Genomic DNA, 13,448 nt, shown 5'->3' on the forward strand with positions numbered 1-13,448 from the left:
TGATTTTTGAAAATTTAGAAAAACAATTAGGAAGTTTGTCCCTTCATGTGTAATCATGGCGGTTTCATATTTATTTTAGGCAATGCAAAAGATTTATTAGTACCGTCTGCCCCTTGATAGGCTTGTTTTGTGAAAGAATCGATAAATGCGTCCGAAACATGCTTACTTTCCTTGTAAATTCATTAGGTCAAGGCAGCACTGAAATACAGGCACAGGTCAGGAAGAGACTTAAGATGGTCAACCCACAGGCCCGCTAAGGATAACAGAAATCATAATGGGATCATAAATGGATTCCTTTGACTGACAGAAAAGGAGGGACATATTTACCTTGTCGTGTCAAAAATAAGAAAACGTAAATGAAAGCCCCTCTAGTTGAATTTAATGAACCTTAGAACCATGCTATGAATAGAGGAAAAACAGTCACAGGCTGATTTCATACCATTCCAGAAGATCTCCTCGGCCACACTTTGTTTTGGACAACTTAAATTGTAGGATCCAACGGACACTTGGGAATTAAACCCACAAACGTATATGAAATTATGGAAGTCCATTGGATACACATATTTTCAGGTGAGGAGGGAGAAAATGAAAGTTACCTTGGCAATCCGGATTCCATTCACCCACTGGTGCAAAGTTCGGACATCATCACAGCAGAGGTATTTGATGTACTGAGATTTCTTCTGGATCTGAGGGTGCTTAAAGACAAGAAAGAAAATTGAATGTAAGGAGGACGAAGACTAAATATTCTCACGGTATTTGTTTTATTCTGCTGTTACTGTTCTATTTTTGAGGAACTGGATATTTCTGGTCAATGCTGTCATTTTACATTCCTCAGAGCAGAGGACATTCTGGCCCTATTTAGATGCGCTGGTCTATACTTTAATGCTGGAAACCAACCCAAAGTACAAATTACGACTGTCAAAATGGGATTTCAACGATCATTAAAATGCAAAAGGGTAACAATCTGTTAAGACACTAAAGATTTAATTTCCACATTCTCTTTTCAAGAATCTATTCTAATTTTTTAAAATTAAAAAACCACAAATATTACTTTACCCATTAAGAAAATGGATAGTCACATTCTGCTTACATTCTGCTCTTCTGCTGCTTACATCCCAACCTATCAGAAAATGACTTTCCAATTAACAGTGCATACGTCATTCTAATCACACCCATTAAGACAGCGGCTGGTCAGCTACGACTCCAAAACTGGTATGTCTTATTCCTAATGACACTCTCTATTGTAATCTGTAAGTAATGCACGTCTACAAAAAACACTTAACTTCTGCTTACAATTACAATTTCTTCTGTTCATTAATCTAATCTTGCTTTTACTTTTTCTGGCCAAAAACTCAATATTAACGTTTCACGCAAAAAAAACCAAAAAAAAAAAAACACTTCAGAACAGGAAAAAAACGTGCTGAATAAAAAACGCGCAACACAGTGCAGAAAAATGGTCAATAATTAAATCACCTAATGTGAATAGCGCATACCAAAACATTTACTCAATTGTTCTTGACCGCAACATAAAACATATGCACATCAAAACAGTGAACATGTGCTTCAAACTTGTTGCATTAAACATCCAATACACAAGTTCTTGGATGAGCCTTTGTGTATGTTCTACTCTTGTCTAAGCACCAGTATTAGATCTGGTTTGATAGCACAGCTGTCTGATAGACCTATACTTACCAATTCACTGATAGGGCTTTTGATCCACACTGAGGGATAATCCTCTCTCTCACCTCTTGCTATTGGCTGCTTGGTGAATCATTCCTCCTCATATGCACTTACACTGCAATGCACGATGGATTATTTTGAATCGCAAAAGTGCACTCAATCAAAACTCATTAAATTCTTTCTCGCATATGAGATGTGAACAGCAATAAATGAAGACATTTCCACTGCAGCAAGTTTAATACTTCAGCCAGATGTAAACATGTAAGCCATATCTACTAGTTTCTCTAAAGCTTGTTTCATGAGGAATCCAGAAGGAATCAATGATAAAGTGATCTTTAATCACAACAAAGGTAGAGGTTAACACAACATTTTGCACAGTCTAAAGTCTTAGTCGGGAGACCTAATTAAGCAAGAGTCCCACGAACACACTGTGTGGCTCACTCTGAATAAGGGGAAGGTGAGTTTCAGCATCACAGCCTGTAAAGGATCCCTTCACCCTGCACTGATCTAATCCGAGAAACCATATTGAGGTCTTCATCGCATACGATGGCCACATATGATGCTTTCTTGGCGGACGTGACCTTCGGGCTGAGGATGCCAATCCCGGTGCCAGTTGCCCTTTGGATTTTATTGGATGTCTGTAAACTGAACTCTCTGCCATTGCTGTAAATTAGTTTTACAATCAATGTGCACGGCGCTACTATTTTTTATGAAAGAAGAGTCCTGAACCTCAAAAATAAACGGGAAAATTCTCCTTTTTTCTTTTAGGCATACAGACTAATAATTTTCCCTACTGCAATGTTTAGCAGATGCATTTCTACTCACACTGTCAGTTTGGGCGTTGTGTTATTTTGTATTAGTTTTTTATTTTTATTTTTTTTAATCAAAAGTCACCACTGCTTTCCCTCTCCACCACCGGTATATTGCAGGGTTTGTATGTGAGCGCGTGACCTTTAGCAGATCTTATTCATCTAGATACTACATTTATTTCCCTTAGGTAGCAGTCACTTGAGAATTTAGCCACTGCCATTCTGTCGGGCCACGAGGTGTCGCTGTTGCAATACTGCCGTAGGACAACTTAAGTAGCTTTTTGCCTGATCCCCATCCAGTTTTACGGAGATCCCAGCTTCTATCTGCGGTCCCGTGTGTCCGTCAGGGGAACTTTGACGTCGGAAAGTTGGGTATACTCTACAACAAAGAGTGCCCCCTCACACATGCCCCTTGCTGCGCATGCACAACCTGCCCAATTACAGCCTGGGCGCGTGCTGGTACCGCCCCTCTCTGCTACACATTCATCCTCTCTTGGCCGTTATTTCGCTGTGGCCCAATGTAAAAATGTTAAATTGACGCACCTGTTCGCATACAGAACAAGAAGAAATTTCTGACAAACAGCTCTGACTTAAGTAAGAAGTATTATCATCATACACTAGACGACATATGCACTGACTCTCTAAAACAATACTTTGAATGACCTGCCCTCACGTGCAATCGAAACCTCAACATTTTTTTCCACATACTGGCTGTACTCTTGGATGTCCCCCCCAAAGGGCTTCTTTGCATCCGTTTCATCTTTTGATATAAGTAACCCTGGGCAAAGCACTACGCTACGCTCAGTTACTACGCGAACTGCACGTCGCAGTGCAAACATGCGTAGCGTAGCAGTCATTTTTTGCTTGCTCGCGGTTCTCAACGTCAAGTTGGCGACCGCGAGCAAGCAAAATGACACCCTGGCGAGACTTTTTCCTTGTTCGCGATCCGCAACATCAAGTTGCCGATCGCGAGCATGGAAAATAAACCTCCCGGCGAGATTCTCAACGCGGGGAGGTCAGGTTTCTCATTGCGAGTGGTCACGCATGCTTGCGACCGCTCGCGATGATAAACTACCAGTCTGCGTTGAGAAAGCTGCAGCTCGAGTAAAAATCTACTCGAGTGGCAGAAAAGTATAGCTTGCACTGTGCAAGAGGCCGTTTTCAATGATTGCAAAGTGCCGGATGCTTTTCCGCGCGGTGCAATAATTGAAAACGACATCTGGCACAGTGCAAACACGCTACTACGCAGTTCGCGTAGTGCTACGCATAGCTCGCGTAGTGCGAAGTGCACTTTGCGTAGCTAAGCGTAGCGCTACTTCGCGAACTATGCCCACCCTTAGATATAATATTTGCAGCCTGCTTCATAATATTCCTCATTAGCTGCAGGAGCAGCACACTGGCCGCTTGTTTTCTTATAACGCATTACCAGCCCTACCTATGAAAGCTAAACCCAGTCTGCTGTGGATGACCGTCCGGGTCTAGGGAGGCCACTTGACTACAGTTCATTACAGGCAGTTTCCAGCCCTGGGCTTTCCTGCACCAGCTTAATGCACTCTCGGTGCTAGAGTTTTAATTTGCTTTCTTTGAAAAAAATACAGACCAACACTTCAAACAGTAATGATTTTCAGGGGGAAGAAGTGGGCTGATACAGTATCCATGATGACATGGCGTTAGGTGACCCCCCTGTGCCCAGGTTCCATCATCACCCAAGCCGGCTTCGTGGAGTCTAACACCGTGTGTGTGGTTACCTTCAGCACCAGGCAGTAGTCCGTCGGGGCCTTGTACTTGCTCCGATAGTCCTGTCCGTAGTAAACGTTAACGTGATCCAGCTGCAGGAAACACACCAGGTCACGAGACGCCTACAAATGAAAAATAAAGCAATTTTGGAAAAAGCCAGAGAAAACGATCAACAGGCAAGAGAAAATAAAATGAGAGAAAAAAAATACCAATGTTAGCTGTCCATACAGAGGCCATCAATATCAATTTACAGAGATTCTGGGGAAAAGTGTGCCTTGGTATTTAATAAAGCAAGCCGATGCATATCATGCAGGGTATATCATTGTAAAATTTGGGCCGAGGGCGGTATTTTGCTTCGAGACAGAGCGGCATACAAACAAGTGCATCACAGGTGTGAATCGGCCCTAAAACAGCAATGTCCCCTGCAGGATAAAGAGGCATGTACCCCGGCCCCGAGTTATCCACCTGCAAATGACATCTGGTATTGGGATATTTTGAGGACCAATACACATGTCTAATCCGAGATGTAGATTAAGGCCGTGGCCTGTTCCTGGACTCTGAGGTCCGGAGTCTGAGGCCTGGAGAGATGCAACAAACAGGCCCTGAGGTGACAAGGGACTACAGCCCATATCCTTGGGTTGTCAATATTAAGCAAGGGAGGCAGGGTACCGTTTTTATAAGCCTACCACTGAACAAACCTTTTTCTGCGATTTAGAATATATGTGGCAACTACTGGACCCACTTAAGTAAAGTTCTGCTTGTATGAAACACACAGACACTTGTGCAAGCTGCGTTTGTGTTTGTCTCTTCAATGATCCACACATTGACACGCACACCTTAAGACCATCATACTCCACACACAGATTCTACACTATGCACCTGGCAGAACTCTAAGATCATCTCACCAACATCGGATAGCTATTCCCAAATTCTCCCGCACCCGAAGCAGCGGTCGCTCTTTCCAAGTACAGGTTGCCCGTGTCTGGAGCCTTTTGTCGATGTCACTCAGACAGGCTTCTGACAATGACTTTCAGAAGACAACTTCAAACCTGGATGTTTCACAACAACTCTAGGTTTCTCTTTCTTTCTGATGCGAATGTTATTTGGCCAGCAGTACTGTCCTACTGGCGCCGGGACACTCTTGAGTAGCCGTGTGCTCTACAAGTACCTTATAACATAACAGATGAGCTTTTGTTTTCACCTTGGCTTTCCCTTTTGGGACGTAGTAGATTCCAGATGCTCGCAGGAGAAAGTAACGCTTTTTCCAGGATTTCTTCCCATCGTCCTTCAACCAAAGGACACCCTCGATTTCTGGTACAGTTACATTGCTGCCGCAAAAACACTCCTACAAGGAACGAGATAAAAACAGACAAATGCATTATTAATGGGGCTTTCACACCAACCAAGATACAGCCGCCTCACCAGTTTTTCTGTATGGATAGCACACACTACCAGTTTCTGCATCACAATTTATTGAACAATCACTTTGTTTCCACCATCGTTCAATAAAAATCATGTATCCTCCAGCTGAGATTTAGTTTTAAATTAAAAAAACAGCTACTTACATGTACCATCTTCTATATATACCGTCTGTGGACCACTCTCATTATAGAACCAGGAGATCAAATACCTAAAACATGCAATGCTCTTAACGAAAGTACTAGATTATTACCCTGGCTGCTGCTGCATCTAAACCTTCAAGGATTGTGGCTCACTGGTATGTAGAGATTCGTGTAACGATTTTCTCAACTGAGCAATCAGGAAGCTGTCTTGCATAGAGCCTTACATTTCGCTACAATGTCTGTTCTGCATAAAACAAAACTGTCGAGAGGCTACATTTGCAATTTCAGTAAAATTATGAGATAGACCTTTAACGAAATTTGACCTGTATAATCGCATCATGAATTGCAATATCCGCTGTGCACTAAGATACAGGGTGACAGTATTTCTTCCAGCTCTTTGACGGCCCTTTGCATATTGTGCAGTGAGCCCCTTAAATCCTCCCTGAACCACAGAGTTCATTGCTAATCGTGCTGGGGATTGAGCAAGTGGAAACATGCTATATTTCAAAGGGTCTTGAAATGGAAAGCTGCGGATGTCTGGATTAAAATGTCCTTCCTGATGCTCCTGCACAGTAAGACACAGTCAATTACTCCTTCAGAGCACAGCACCTACTAGAGACAAAATTAAGCACCTGTTTTTCAGATCCTAAGGGGTGAACGTGCACTTTACAGATACACGTGCTACGTTATTTAAGATAGTTTGTCCACTTACAGTGTCTTGGTCAATTTGAACAAGCGAGGACGCTGAAGTAGTTTAAAAAAAACATCATACACCTTTTCCCCTGTTTATGGTTTTGGAAAACTTTTCTTCTTGAGGGTTTAAACCAAGAAACACCAAGGACTTATTTTAAATTACATGAACTAAGCTGCGTCATGCTTCGGAATGACCAATACCTAACCATTAAGTGGTCTTCTATTGCAGACTAAAAAAAACATTAAGGCCAACTGGTACCAAAGGAGAATAGTTAGAGCGGAGCTAAAACTGGGCATCAGGCACACATCGGCAGCTGCTCGAGCCACCCATCTCTTGGTTCCAAAACCTCATTTAGACACAGATGCGGCACTCCGTATCAGACGGTACCTAGAAAAACATTCAGTAAGCCACCATACCACTAGCTGACATGGCACCACTCTCAGGAAGGCTGGCCTTCAGAAGTCATGTCTGCAATTCTTTCTCTGCCAGGGACTGCCAAGAAAAACATGGCAGACCTTGGTAGGAATCAATTATAAACGCCTCCATGCGCTCTGGAAAATACTCCCAGCATGCCAGGCACATTTAAGGGGTCTGCCTTTGGAAAGTGAAAAAAAGGCTGAATGGTCCGCCATGGTGCCCTAGCATGAGAGGCCGCTGAGCTTTTAAAACATTTTTTTACTAAAAATGCTCCGCTGACTCTCAGGCCAAATCCAGATGTGGCAGTCTGGCGTTAGCTCGGCTGGTGGCGCCAGTACAACCCCTTGGCGCATGTCCACTAAATGGGGCCCCAAGACTTTTAAAGGTAGACTAGGAAGGAGGTCCAACCACATTGCACATGAAATAAGCCCTGGTTTGAGATTAAACTTGGAGTGATTAATCAATTTTGAGTTATTTTCAGTAAGGAAGCTCCGACCCCTTAAATAGGTCCTTTAATGAACGATTCTAGCTCGGTCTGCGGGGCCAGGGATGATCACATGACCATGGATGGACTGCAATGCGCTAATTGACCGGAGCACCCGTGTCATTAATGAGCTGTTATTTACAGTGGGTTTCTGGCATTTCATCGTGAAGTTCAGGGATTAGTCGGGCATCAATATACAATTTAATTTGCAGTATGAGAAAGGATGCACTCAAGTTTGCCCTTTCCACTGTGAGGTCTTTTATAGTCTGATGCTTTAGCAATCCTGTAACAAGATCAGCAAACATACCAGCCGGCAAAACATTCGGGAGCATTTTATTCCCAGCAGGATCAAGGGTGGAATCTTGAACAATTAGTTTAAATGCCTTTTTAACTACTAACAGGATAGGACATTTGTACATCTGTCAAGATGAGCTTAAGGGAAGTCATTATGTGGAACATACCATATTTGCCACATGTTAATTCATACTTGGGGCAAGGACTATTGAAACCACAAAGCACTCATCAACATAGCTCAAAGAGTTCCTGATCTGAAAGTGCTATCTAGGTTTACAAAAGTTAAGGCTATTAATAGTGCAATTAAGTATGTGACCCCGAACTACGAAAAGGACATAGAAAACTCAGGGTCTCAATAACTAAAAGTTTTTAACATCTGCTTTCCTCTACAGCGTATGTCGAACAGACAGTAGAACCCAAAATCAGGCACACCATCTACTAAGAGAAGAGTTATCAAACTAGTGCTATTTATATTACACAAACAGGACAGATTAATTTCAGATAAGGGCAACAGGTCATTGTTTTTCAAAAATGATAAATCTGATCAATTTTACCTCTGCAACACCTGCGGGTGAAGTGGTGCCTCCAGCCAAGGCGTACACTTCATAATGGAAATCTAGACTAAGAAGTATTAGAATTCAACGGATTACAAGGACACTGGAAACGAAAGTGTGCAAAAGACCAGTGGGATAGCCGCTAGATGAGAATCAGCATCCATCGGAATGGTCCTGTTGCAGCTATTTTCTGAATGGAATAATATCGGATTATTAACACAAACCTTTTGTGGTTGAAATGATAATGCTGTGATTTACGCAAGTAGGTTTTTCTGGTCTAGGCCATGACTCCATCTTGTTTCTTGGACCATCCATATTACTCATTGTGTGTTTATATTTCTCATGGACACTTGAGCGCAGCACAATGAGCACTGATGCTTAGTGATGACATGCTGTTCTCGAAGAACTCCAGAGGAAGCCTTTTGTTACTTTCAAAGGCTCTTCCAGCTCGCTCACTTTAGGCTATTTATTGATGGCACTTTTAATTGTTTATGGTACTAGATTTGTTCTAACACCTCTAATGACTTTAAGTCAGTGGGGAACCTACTTTATTGATAATTTAGGGGAGTAGTGCCAGGATGGCGATATTAAATAACGTTTAATAATGCTGTAATGTGATTTGACAATCTGCTACATTTACTCAACCTATACTGACTGTGTGATTTCCATTGTAAAATGTATTATAAAAACCCTGAATTTGGTTGTAAGCCAGATTCTTTTTAAGTCTTACCCCGGGATGGTATCCGACCCGGCATAGGCGTTTCATCTCTATTTTGTACATTATGTGCGAGGTAGGCCTATACTGCCAAGTAACACTGACATCGTTTTTCTATTATGTATTTTCTTCCTTATAGGTGGTTCGAAATTTGTAAGAACTAAGCACAAAATCCGTCTAGAAAAGTTGATTCACCCACTGACAGCAGCTGCTAGAATGGAATTGTAGCGGCCACTGCATTTTAAGTGTACACTTGCTAAAAAAATACACATATCCGAGTTGCCAAAACTAATGTTGGAAAAGCTCTATGTTTTTGTCTTAAATTTCCTGCCTCGTCTGTGCATAACTAAAGTTGAGAAGTGGAAAGTATTCTTTCTCCTGAACTTTATGTGCAAAGGATCCAACTGGAAACCCAAAGGAATTTGGTTTCTTCCTTTCCAGCTGTCTCAGAAGCTAACATAGGACATCAAGTAAATCCTTAAGTCACTCGGCTAATCTGTCTTATGCAACCCAAGGCACCTTTCACTGACTGCATATATGCAGCATGCGGGTGCAACACACACATCCTGCAGTAAGTGGGCTTTAACCTATAAAGCTTCATACTGCTTCCATTTCTACTTAAATCTTTTTTTTTATCGTGTATCAAGACAAAAATCTCAAATGATTACGATTGTGATGGCAGTACGCTAATGAGGTTCTAAGTCCTACACTGATGTATAGGACATAGTTGTAACTCTTGAAGGAATGCTTCAGAATTTTCACATATGGTCTGTGTTTAAATATTTTACACAAGCCGCTACTTCTGTGAAGTCCTAGAGTTCTAAGCATTTCTTTTGGATCTCTTCGGCTTCTTGCACAAATGTAGGTCACCTAATCTAGAACAGGTCTCTCTGTGCATCAAGTGTCATTGGTTTTTCGGCAGCTAGATCTGACTAGTTGCTGATGAGAAGACTATTAGTGAATGAATGGAAATATAATAGCACGGTTATCCGGCTGGTTAACAGGCTTATTTTCCCAGTAATCAACTTGCCGCCACGGTGACTAAAAGCAGGCAAACATCTGCCTATATTGCAGTCTGTGTTCGATCAACGTGGGTCTTCACATCAAGGCGTTATCTTCAAACTCTCTACTCAAAATGGCACTTATGTATGAATCAATAACCCAACACGCTGTATCCCCTCTGTACAAAGGTGGTGGGCCTTGTTTCCATCAGGATCTACCACATCATCAGCCAACCACCTCTGTAGCCCACCATTCTCAGAAGAGCTCTAAAGGCAGCTTTAAGCTAAATACAAAACACAAAAAATGGATTGTGATATTCAAAGAGGTAGATATTGAGCAAGCATGTACAAGTCAGGTGTGAGTTACTATGACAGATTTCTTAGGGAGAAGGGTTTTTATAACAGATCACTGAATTGAAACTGGTGCCCCCCACAGAGTTAAAGTGAAAACATGTTTGAAGGATCTTGATGCAGTAGCCCTATAAACATTAATGCTTTGATGGCTGTGCACCCAAACCTTTTGAGAATTTACTGCATGGACAGTACTCGTCACGGTAATATCTAAGCACAATAAGATCTGGTTGAATGTCAAGCAGGAACATGAACAGCAGACATGAATGTGGAAGACCTCAATTCTCATGAAGAACGAAAAGGAAGAAAGGATGAACAATCTGAAAGTCCACACCTCTGGGGATTTGCTTTTGGGTTCACCCACATGGCCAAGGGACCTTTCCTCCCTCGCTTGAGATGGCTAGTTAGAAGGGACACTTTTCTTTCAGCCTCTTCTGAGCCTGGACAAGTCAGAATGTGTTCAACTACCTCAATGAAGAGCAATTTGACAAACATACGAGCAGGCTTTGCAGTAAGATTCACTCCGTTAGTACAATAATTCTTAAAGTTCAATTATACTTTTTCATCACAACCAGCTGCCAATTCATCCTTCATTTTCAGAGTCAGGAAAGACAAAAAAAATTCTTAGTGCGACAGATGTGATCTACCAATGTCACCAGATAGAGCTGGAAGACCACCTACAGGGCAGATGCGATGTAAACAAATATAAATGGCTTGCTAACAATGTTTTTTTTATTAGTATTTTACCCGCATACCATGGATTAATTCAAGATGCTCTACTGCAATTGCGGCGACAGTACTCAACAGACAAAGTTACTCCTCAGAAACCTCCTAACTGGTTAGAAAGGGAACGTGCCCCTTAGTGAAAAGATTTCCACTCAACTATGTTCACACACCCGTCACTTTTTTGCAGTGTACAATAAGGGCGCTTGTTACCTGCTTACAATTCAATCCAAAGGTCTTTATTAATTTCTTTGTATTTCTTTTGTGCATAATCTTGGTTTAACTAGCTGCCTTTCATTTCGGTCCGATTTGTGTGCCAGCTAATCTTTTCATGTCTTAGCATTGTCTACAGTTCAGCATTCTGAGTTTTTTGTTTTTTTATTTGCTTCTGCTAGGAAGGCGAATGACATTTCAATCAAAGAGCAAATTAATTATAGATTCAATTCAGGCATTATTTCTCCTCTGCTGCCCATTTGCCTCCCGACTAGTGAGGGGATCTGTGAAAGTATTTTTAAAACTCCTATTCATTGCTCGTGTGTCCGCCTCATCTTGAATCACTCCCACAGATCGCCAACGAGCCAAATTTCAACAGCAGAATTGATGTGCCCCAGGAGTACCCATTTGATGCCCTCACGCCACAATTTCTACATGTAATGATTACAATAGCAAACAAGCATTTACAATGCCATGGTTTCGCCTTTGGAAAAGTTAGAGTTATTGGCATTGTAAATGACAAAATTTGTATTTATGTGTTGGTTTTGAAAACAGATACATAAATGGCATTGTCGTTTACATTGCCATTAGCTTAATCTCTCGCAAATGTGAGACCTATTGTACCCTACGGACGAGCTCAGCAGACAGCAATTACTACTACACACACACACCCAGAGCCAGCCCCACACACACACACCCAGAGCCAGCCCCACACACACACACCCAGAGCCACACACACATACCCAGAGCCACACACACACACACACACACACACACACAGAGCCACACATACACACACCCAGAGCCACACACACCCAGAGCCACACACACCCAGAGCCACACACACCCAGAGCCAAACACACCCAGAGCCAAACACACCCAGAGCCACACACACACACACACCCAGAGCCACACACACACACACACACCCAGAGCCACACCCACACACCCAGAGCCACACACACACCCAGAGCCACACACACACACACCCAGAGCCACACACACACACACCCAGAGCCACACACACACACACACATCCACACACACCCACCCAGAGCGCCACACACACACCCAGAGCCACACACACACCCACCCAGAGCCACACACACCCACCCAGAGCCACACACACACACTCAGGAGAGCAAGCACAGCGAGGGGGCAGGGAAGCAAGCACAGCAAGGGGGCAGGGAAGCAAGCACAGCGAGGGGGCAGGGAAGCAAGCACAGCGAGGGGGCAGGGAAGCAAGCACAGCGAGGGGGCAGGGAAGCAAGCACAGCGAGGGGGCAGGGAAGCAAGCACAGCGAGGGGGCAAGGAAGCAAGCACACCGAGGGGGCAAGGAAGCAAGCACAGCAAGGGGGCAGGGAAGCAAGCACAGCGAGGGGGCAGGGAAGCAAGCACAGCGAGGGGGCAGCGAAGCAAGCACAGCGCGGGGGCAGGGAAGCAAGCACAGCGCGGGGGCAGGGAAGCAAGCACGAACACAGATGCCTCTAATGACGGCACCTGCGTTACAAGCTATTATCTGTTTTTAATCCTGACACTGGGCAGCTGTATGAAGTTGCAGCATAGCTGACCCCATAAACAGTTCTAACCACTCAAATTACAGCACTGCACCTTTTCTACCACACCAGGCTCACATAGTGTTTTAGTACACCCGCCCCCTTCCAATAAAAACATGCCTGAGCTCCTCCTTCACAGCGAAGGGGTTGTAGCCCACATGGAGACTAGGTCTCTCCTGTGATGAGGCACCCCTATGATGAAGCGAGGCACCCCTATGATGAAGCATGACACCTCTGGTGTGTGATGGGAACCGTACATAAAAGGGAATCCCCCTTTGTGTGTAAGAGTACACCCAGTCACTTGTCTGACCTCCCTTTCACTTTGGACCTGAGGCCTGCTTTGTGATATGATTAATGAGTGGGGAGGTTTCCCACGCAGGCCCTTAAATCTCCTCGAGCTCCTTTGTGCGATTACCAAAGCATGCCACAACTTCACTGATACTACAGAATACCTAAAGGTACAGAAAAGTCATCAAATGTTTCTCTTCATATTGTACTTTAGTTTGTGAACCTATTAGTTTCATGAAAGCGACCTCTTCATTCTACATGCTCCTAACAACAATCTGTTAGCGTAATACAAGGAATAAAAGTTACTTTCAACTAGGATATTGCATGCTACCAGTTCCATTGTAAATGAACGAGCTTGAAGGCTGAGAG

General features: G+C 43.2%; 1 protein-coding gene across 4 annotated transcripts in view; it reads right to left on the reverse strand.

The window, feature by feature from the left end:
• Positions 1 to 13,448, reverse strand: part of RAPH1 (Ras association (RalGDS/AF-6) and pleckstrin homology domains 1) — a 403,562-nt gene that overhangs the window by 25,768 nt on the left and 364,346 nt on the right. For all 4 annotated transcript variants that reach the window (XM_086955298.1, XM_086955299.1, XM_086955297.1 and 1 more), the window contains 3 exons: positions 5,428 to 5,571; positions 4,238 to 4,348; positions 597 to 695 (listed from right to left, as the gene is read on the reverse strand). In XM_086955298.1, coding sequence (XP_086811424.1) covers positions 597 to 695; positions 4,238 to 4,348; positions 5,428 to 5,571 — 354 coding nt within the window. The remainder of the gene's footprint in view (positions 1 to 596; positions 696 to 4,237; positions 4,349 to 5,427; positions 5,572 to 13,448) is intronic.

The sequence above is a fragment of the Lissotriton vulgaris genome, chromosome 2_1, assembly GCF_964263255.1.
Source record: "Lissotriton vulgaris chromosome 2_1, aLisVul1.2, whole genome shotgun sequence".
NCBI classification, from domain to species: Eukaryota; Metazoa; Chordata; class Amphibia; order Caudata; family Salamandridae; genus Lissotriton; species Lissotriton vulgaris.